We start from the raw sequence: 9,233 nt of genomic DNA on the forward strand, positions 1-9,233 counted from the left end.
CTTCATTGAACCAACCAAATAGTTTCAACTGTGCAATTAGCAATTTAGCTTGATTACTCAAGGATAAGGTGTTGAAGTGATTGGTGCTGGAAATGGGGCCTGTCTGGATTCTAATAGTGATGGTGCTGTTTTTTTACATCAGTAATGTCCTGACTATACATTGTGATCAGTTGAATGCCACTTTGGGTAAATAAACTACCAATTTCCTTGTGAAACAGCTAAATCTGTACATTATTCCAAACTTTTGGCTGACAGTGTATATAAATATAATTAATGTACATAGTTTAAAGACAAACATCACTGATATATATCTTCTTTCTCTTTTACGCAAGGCTGAAGATGATGATGAGCACTATTGCCACCTACTCGACTCCAGTTATGGCAGGTGGGACTGGATGAGAACGTGGAGGTAAAAAGGAAAGACAGAAAAAAAGCACTTTTCATTTTCAGAACATACAAAAGGGTAAGCACTGTGATTCACTGTTTCCCTATGTGTAAGACAAGAAAAAACAACAAATATTAATGACATGCATATCACAAATACATCTACTACTAACAGAGCATTCAGTTTACCTTGTTGTAATACATGGCATTTTATTGTTCACATTTATATGTACAGATAGCAGACGATTTAAGATCATACCCATTACCATACACGCCGTCCGCAAGATTGAACCAGAGCCTGGAAGGCAGGGCAGCCACGGACAAGTTTCAATGGCAACGGCACCCTAGGGCTGCCATGGCAGCAGCTGCCGCCGATGCCCCTCACCACATTGACACACTGACGCTGGAGGACGAGGAACGAAGAGCCGCCACCAAAGTGCTTGGAGGTCCTGCTGCAGGGAGGACGGAAAGAGAGAACGAGAGAGAGAGGGAGAGGGAAGGGAGAGGCAGTGGGAACGAGTGTTTGGTGTGCGGTGCCCTCTTCAGTTCGCAGGACAAGCTCCGGCTCCACACGTTCTGTCACGCAGGAGAGAAATCTTTTTACTGTTCCCAGCCCCACTGCCCAAAGGCTTTTAGCTCCAAATATAAGCTCTTTAGGTATGTCAGTGCTGTGATTTTGACCAAGATTTAAAAGAATGATTTACCCAAAAGGAAAATTGTGCCAGAATTTACTCACCCTCATGATGTTGCAAACCTCAATAATTTGTAATTTTTTTTGCAGAGCACAAAAATTGAGTTGTTTTAATTAATTTCTTGGTCCGACAATTCAAAACAATGGGAATGGATAGTGGCTCACTTTAAAATTGAAAAAGGGTCAGTCAGGGGCGTAGTTTCCAGGGAGTATGGGGTATATAATCAAAACTAGCAAGTACACCCCCAATATTAATACCATGATCAATGGATCATGTAGATGCTTCACGCTGTATATTAATTCAGTAAAGGTTCCCATTAGATAAAATGCGAACATCACATCTGTCTTCATGCAAACTTTTCTCCTTGTTTCTGGTTACACTGGTGCTGCTGACAAGAATACAGTGAATACAGTATTTTAATAGAAATGTGCTTATTTGCAGCAGTCTTTTGACTGTCTTTGTCTCCTTTGTAGGCATATGGCCACACACTCTCCACAGAAGACTCACCAGTGCTCATTTTGTGAGAAGATGTTTCACCGCAAAGATCACCTTAAAAATCACCTGCAGACTCACGACCCCAACAAAGAGGCCTTTAAATGCGAGGAGTGTGGCAAACACTATAACACAAAGCTGGGCTACAAGCGCCACATGGCCATTCACTCAGCCACAGCTGGTGATCTGACCTGTAAGGTCTGCTTGCAAAGCTACGAGAGCACGCCTGCACTCCTAGAACATCTCAAGAGCCACTCAGGCAAGTCTTCTGGTGGTGCCAAGGAAAAGAAACACCCCTGTGACCACTGTGATCGACGCTTTTACACACGAAAGGATGTTCGGAGACACATGGTGGTGCACACGGGCCGCAAAGACTTCCTGTGCCAGTACTGTGCTCAGCGTTTTGGGCGGAAAGACCATCTGACGCGGCATGTCAAGAAGAGCCACTCGCAGGAGCTGCTGAAGATCAAGACAGAACCTCCGGATATGTTGGGTTTACTTGGGTCTGGTTCTCCAACTTGTGCTGTAAAAGAAGAAATAAGCCCTATGATGTGTAGCATGGGACCTACCAAGGACTCAATGATGGCAAAGCCTTTCCCTGGTGCCACCCCTTTCCACATGGGCATGTACAACCATCATCATCTCCAGGCCATGTCCAGTCCGAGTGTGGGCCACCATCACTCGCTAGTTCCTAGCTCTTTGTCCACTGCAATGGGGATGGGCTGCCACATGGAACCTCCTTCATCACTGCACCACCATCACCCACATCATCATCACCACCACCCTCATCATCACCACCACTCCCCACCTCCACCCCATCACCAGCAGCAGCCTTCCTTGCCGAACCAGCAACAACAGCAGCACCCGCAACCACCGCCCAAGTATCAGCTAGGATCTACCTCATACCTGCTGGAGAAGCCTCTTAAGGTGGAGATGGAGAGTTTCCTGATGGATTTACAGAGTGGGCTCCCAGTTCCACCACCACATTCGGTCGACTCCCACTCAGCAGCTTTGCATAATAAGGAGGGTTTGGAACCTCCGCCAGGATTGTCGGATGACCTTTGTGGGGACCTCCTCATGTCCAAGAGCCCTGCTTTCATTGCTGAGTCATTTTGTGCTGCTAATGTGGACTTCTCACATCTGCTGGGCTTTCTTCCACTCAATCTGCCACCCTACAGCACCCCCATGAGTTCAGGAGGTTTGGTGATGGGTTACTCCACCTCCTCCACTGTCTCTTCTAATTCCTCATCTTCGTCAGCATCTTCGCATGCTACCGAACCACACGCTGCCACTGCCACAGCTGCGGTGCCTCTTACCTCTTTGCAACCTCAACCTCAGGAGCAGCCAGGCTCCGGTGGGGGCCTCGGTCTTGGGCCTCTGCACCCACTCCCACCAGTGTTCAGCTCCAGCCTCAGTACGACCACTCTGCCTCGCTTTCACCAGGCCTTTCAATGAGGTCCCCACCCCAACCTGGCCCAACACAGGGGCTCAGGGCAGAGGAGCTTTAGAGTTCCCCCTAGGGTTGGGGAGGTAAAACCCTTACACACATAGAAGCCTTAACAAAAGCGCACAAGAGCTTTTTAATGAGCCTGGAGAAAAACAAGCATAGGAAATGTCATGAAACTTTTATTTAGGCTTAGCTATGATTTTTTTAATACTCTTTTGAACCTCTCCCACCTTCCCCTCTCCTACGATTTATTTAGTTAGACAGCAGCACCAGTAGGCCTTAAAGCATCGTACTGCATACTTTATAAAGTAATAATACTTGTAGAAAAGGAAAAGATTAATGTAGAAAATATATTATGTCTGAAAGACTAGTTTGAAGTGATCTAAGAATTAATTTTTTCGTTTCCAAATGTGAGACTTGACTTACTATGTTGTCTCTATTCTACAAAGTGTAAAGTCAGGTAATAGTTGTTTGTCCTTAAAGTAAAACCATCTTCATGGCCAGGAGTGGAAGAATTAGTGAATGAATGAAGGAGTAAAATTGGTATAAAATTGGCACAGAAGCTTAAATCTGAGTTAAAAAACAAGTCATTATTATCACAGGTAATATTATTGACTGAATATTTTAACAACCTCAAAAGCCATTTCAAACATAATACATTGTACCTCATTAGATGAAAATATTATCTTAAAAAATAATTATTCTTCCAGCTCTTATATATTTTAATTTGTTTTAGTACAAATTAATTAATATCGGAAAGAACTAAGCTTATACGAGAGGCGAAGATGGCAAAAAACTGCACAGTTTGATCATTTGGTACAATGTGACCACTGACAGAACTAAAGCAAAAAAATATATATACGTTAAAATCTTACAGGTTTACATTTTTTCTCAAAAGAAGCACTTTGTTTACAGCCGAAGGCACTTGACCTCTTTGGGTTGCCATGGTGGCCCACTGAAATCCCCTCCCTTTCCCCATTCTACCTTCACGGTTTCTGAAAAGAGACTCCCATTAGACACACACACACGCACGCACGCACACACACACACACAGAGACACAAAGTTCAAATAATCTGCAAGTACCTTTGAATACTCCACAGCTATCTGAGTCTTTCAAGATGGTTTCCCTCCTTCCAGCACTAATTTTAAAGGAATAATTAAAACAAAATGAAAAAGTTGTCATCATTTGCTTACCCATATTTTGTTCCAAACCCATATTGGGAGATGTTAGGCAGAATGTCCAAGCTTGTGTTTTTCAAGAAAACCAAAAGACCGCCAAATCTTCTGAAGCCATAGATGGGTTTTTATGATGAACATCTCCACCAGTGCTTAAAATCTCATATGCGCTTCTTTTGCTTTAAAAAATTGGGGAAGAGTATTGCTGCAGGCATTGCTCCAAAAGGGGCAGGAGCTCCAAATAGCCATTAAAGAAATAGGGAGCCCCTTACCTAACCCTTTCCCTAACCTTAACCTTAACTGTGAGTGAAAGTGATGTGCCCTTTTTACATTTACATTTATGCATTTGGCAGACGCTTTTATCCAAAGCGACTTACAGTGCAATTATTACAGGGACAATCCCCCCGGAACAACCTGGAGTTAAGTGCCTTGCTCAAGGACACAATGGGGTTGGCTGTGGGGCTAGAACCAATGTCCTTCTGATTACCAGATTACCAGTTATGTGCTTAGACCACTACCACCACCACCACACGTTGTTTTTGAGTTGTTGCAGCCCCCTTTTGGAGATTCCACACTCATTTGGAGGTCTCTGGCCTGCAGCTTGAAAAAGTTTGCTTTTGGGCATGTTTTGCCAGTCATGTCATGTGACCAAGCCTGATGCGACATCAACATGACCACAAATTACATTGCTACGGTAAGAATAATAGTGAATACCAGCATAGAATCTCACTCTGTTCCTCACACAAAGCTATGGTATGGTTTCAGAAGACTTATAGCAGACAAGTTGTATAGACTACTTTTATGAGACTTTAATGGTGCTCTTTTGGAGGTTGGCAGTATAAATCACCATCCACTTTCAATGCATGGCAAACATAGTCTCAGACATTCTGCTTCTTCCTTCTATGTTTCAAGGAAATCAAAATAATACTTGGTTAGAATGAAATGAGGGTGAGTTAACTATGAAAAAATTAAAATTTTTGGTGAACTGTCCCTTTAAGTCTCCATGGCGACAATATCTAACTTCCAGATCCTGCCCACCAGATCATGACATATATTTTAAAAGAAAAACAATATATATTGTATTTAGGCAGGTTTATTTGAGAGAGAGACATTGTAATGATAACCCTGATATATGTGAATGGAAAAAAAAGAAGATAAAACAAATACAAGAATATTTTTTTTTGCAGTGTACGAAGTACCACATACAAATATATATATATTATAAATGCTTCTTTTTCAGTTAATTTTATAATTTAGATAGTTGTATTAAAAAAAATGCAGATTGATTTTTTTTAATGTCTAGCAGGTTTACATTATTATGTATCTTGCATCATGTTGATCAAAAATGGATGAAGTATTAGCTTTTCCCTTTAGCTTTCCCTGTTCCTTGTTTTATTTTTCCTCACTTTTTAATGTGCGTCAAATGAGATTATTAAGGTGGGTTTTAAACTAAATGTAATAAATAGGCCAATAGTGGCATAATCCAGTAGCATGGACTAGTCTATAATCTTTAGAGCATGTACTAGAGGCCCATAATGTGATCCAGGTTTCAGTTTGTGCTCTTTATTTACAGTATTTGATCAAGCCTGACTGATGCTGTCTAAGAGTGTGTTTGGTGGTACAGTTTCTAAGGCCCTCTCAAAGACAAATGGCTGACACCCAGGGGCATAGTTTCCGGGGGGAGTAACCTCCCCAATAATCAAAACAAGCAAGTACAACCCCCCAGAATTTATACCATGATCAATGGAAACCTGTAAATGCTTCATGTTGCAACCCCCCATAATGTTCAAGCCAAATCTACGCCTTTGCTGTCACCACAATTCAAATTGCTTTACATTCAGCTGCAGTGCTTATAAAGGGATAGTTCTCCCTCATCGTCATGTTGTTCCAAATGTGTATGACTTTCTTTCCTCTGTGAAACACAAAAGGAGATGGTAAGCAGTCACCATTCACTTTCATTATATGAAAAAATACACCAAAAGTGAATGGTGACTGAGGCTGTCAGTCTGAAACATTCTGTCTTCTTTTGTTTCAAATGGGATTGTAACGACATGATGGTGAGTGAATGATTGAGTTTTCATGTTTGGGGGAACTAACCAGTAATATTAAGAAAACATCACAAAAGCAAGAGAATAGAATATAACAGATATGAGTTTTTATTTGACATATAATCTCCTATAAATTGCCATTTTGCAGCAAATGGACTGCACAAGTTCTACCAAATATTCATTCATTACAAATGGCCATGTGATGATGAATTGTGGGGAAATAACAGATAATTGAAACATTTAAAGCAGTGAAAGTAGTGCCTGATACAAACAAATGGATTTCTCCTCTCTCTCCACCTCATCCATTTAAGTAAATCCATTCAGCAAATAGTCTCTGATTTTATAGTAAATGTGAATTTCGTACAAGCTGGAAAGACTATAGAAAGTTAAAACCTTTGTAAAAAAAAAAAAAAAAACATGAGGCTACAACACAAAACTAAGACAAAATAATATGCTGCTTTTGTGCTATGGTTGCCAGCAACTGTAGACCACTCTGAAAACATTTCAAACTGCAAATGATCTTTGAGCAGAAAACATGCACAGTAGTACACATGAATCTTTTTGTCCATTTTCTCTCTGTTCTTCAGCTGCTTTGATTCAAAATGAACATTTTATGAAAAGGGTGTGAAAAGAGACAGTTTCTAGAACAAAGGAGTCACCAGCCAGGTCTTTGACATTCAAAGCATGGGACATTTGATTAGGATATTGCCTAGTCGTTTTGTCATTATATTATTTTCTGTTTGTTGAAACAGAACCTCAAAACAACACAACGCATCACCTCATTTCTTTTTTCTTTTTACCTTTTTTTTTTTAATACCAAAAACCTGGGGAGAAGAAATTCCTATTTGCACAATCGCTAACTAAAGAAAAATTTAAATAATGTTGTTTTATACTGTAAGAATTATTTCTTGAAATAATTCTCTGAGTTATAGGACAAGAAGCCAAAAACGTTATAGCAAAAACCTGCTATAATATTAGGCTGACATACAGTACATACATTTTGATCCATGCCTTTTTTAAACAATTGGTATGTTTCACACTTATTTTACATGTCCAAATATAATCATCATAATTTAATAATAATAATAATTATAATTTTTTTTTTTAAAGTTCTCACTTAAAGTGAAATGAACTTTCCTCCTTAAACTGGACATTACAAAAGTGTACACAGACTGAAAAGTAGGAAAAGAAATAGGAGGATTCATTTTTAATGTGAATAAAAGAGTTTGTCCTCCCCGGGTTTTCTGTGAGCTGATCTGAATTCTAGCACTTTCAAACCTTTAAAAAGAGTATTTTTCAGTCTTGTATGTTTTTAATTTTTGTATTTGATCTTGTATGTGACATTAGTTTGATGTGTAGAGTTGATTCATCTTTATGTAATTATTGTTTTCCTCCTTTTCTAAAAGAGCAACAGTATTTTTTGATAGCTTTTCTCTTATTAACTGCATTGGCCCTTTCCCCATTGTCTTGTCCTTTAATTATAAAATAGACAGTGAAGACTATGCTCATATATATAAGTGGCTGAGAATATTTGTCTGAAACTTGACAGAAAACCACCATCATTGCAACAAACAAAAGAAAAACTGGAAAAACCTTTCCAGTTCCAGCTCCAGCTATGACTGAGGTGTTTACAATCAACACTATAATAACAAGCTGGCAGGTTCAACTGGTTTACTAGAAATTGCCCCCCGCTCCCTGCCCCAAAACAAGCACTTTTGGTTTAAATGAAGTTTTACATAATAACTGCCAGCATAGGTGGAGGTCAGAATCTGTTATTCGTTTTCAGCTGTAACTATCAGTAGTACAGGTTTTCTTCTGGCAAGACAGTGGGGTATTTTAAACCTATTGATAAAAAGGACTTCACATGGTGAGGACAAATTAACCAAGTTATAAAGTTAAAATGATATTTTCTTCTTCTGTACCTGCTATAGGGATGCACTTGTCCTTTATTCCCCAAATACTAGTTGGTTAATAAAAAATATTAAGGGAAATTCTAAAAGGTAACCGACTTAAGGTAAAAGAAAGAAATTTCATTTTTAAGAAATGTAAAAATGAAAAACTATTAAATAAAACAGTCTTTCGGCTTATAGTGAGAAAATGGCTTCTGTCCGCAGAGGACAAAATCCACTTTAGTTTTATATTTTGTAGCTTAATGTAAGTCTTGCATTCCAAGCTTTATATGTAACTTGTTTAGCAAACATAGTCATTTAATTTTTAGTTCTTGTTTATTACCATGACTTCTGGAATAAAAAGGTGAAAACAAAAATGGACTATTCATCCTTACACTATTTTAGATAACAAGGAGAGGACGAATTGTACAAAAGAAATGCATAGCAGAGACAGTGTGCTTTTGTTACACAGCTCAACTGCAGACAATTGCTGCATTGTACAGTTGACAGATATGTATATTGGTTGATCCAAAGAGATGACATTACAACAAACCTGTTTACTTATTGTACAGTACATTGTACCATTTGACTTGTAATGTGTTATGTTAAAATGATTAAAAGACAAACCCACGGTTTCATATTAGTGTTGTCTGATTTTTTGTGCACTTGATTTCCTGTCTGAGGTGGAAACCTTCAGTGGTGGATGAGGGTGTGAGGAAAAACTGGCAGTTTTCAGCCATAACCAGCCTTTCGCATGCCATACAGCCAGAACAGGAAACCACACCACAGTGCGCAGTCAATGAAACGACAAGAAACGCACAATTCCAAGAAATAATAAAAAAAACTGCATGAGACAGTATTAATTATACCTCCATATTCAAACCTATAATTTATAGTGGTTTTAAGCCCCCCCCACAAATACCAAACTAGCAATACAGTCTTGTCTTGTAGTCCAAGAACAGCTAAGGCTCCAACTTCCTTCTCCACGAGAAAACCTGTAAATCTTCCAAATCGGAGAAGAACGTCATAATACATACGGTGATCAAATCCCCTCTAAACTTCAGAGTATGTGCACCAAAAACCTCTGCAGGAAACTTCCAACAT

General features: G+C 39.4%; 1 protein-coding gene across 1 annotated transcript; it reads left to right on the top strand.

Moving 5' to 3' along the window:
- The first annotated feature begins 442 nt into the window (after positions 1-442).
- On the top strand, positions 443-5,190 carry plagl2 (pleiomorphic adenoma gene-like 2). The gene is made up of 3 exons (XM_052106124.1): positions 443-463; positions 620-1,041; positions 1,550-5,190. The coding sequence occupies exons 2-3, from the start codon at positions 740-742 to the stop codon at positions 3,021-3,023; spliced, it is 1,776 nt and encodes a 591-aa protein (XP_051962084.1). The 5' UTR covers positions 443-463; positions 620-739; the 3' UTR covers positions 3,024-5,190.
- Positions 5,191-9,233: the final 4,043 nt, after the last annotated feature.

Source organism: Xyrauchen texanus, chromosome 35 (assembly GCF_025860055.1).
Source record: "Xyrauchen texanus isolate HMW12.3.18 chromosome 35, RBS_HiC_50CHRs, whole genome shotgun sequence".
Classification (NCBI taxonomy): Eukaryota; Metazoa; Chordata; class Actinopteri; order Cypriniformes; family Catostomidae; genus Xyrauchen; species Xyrauchen texanus.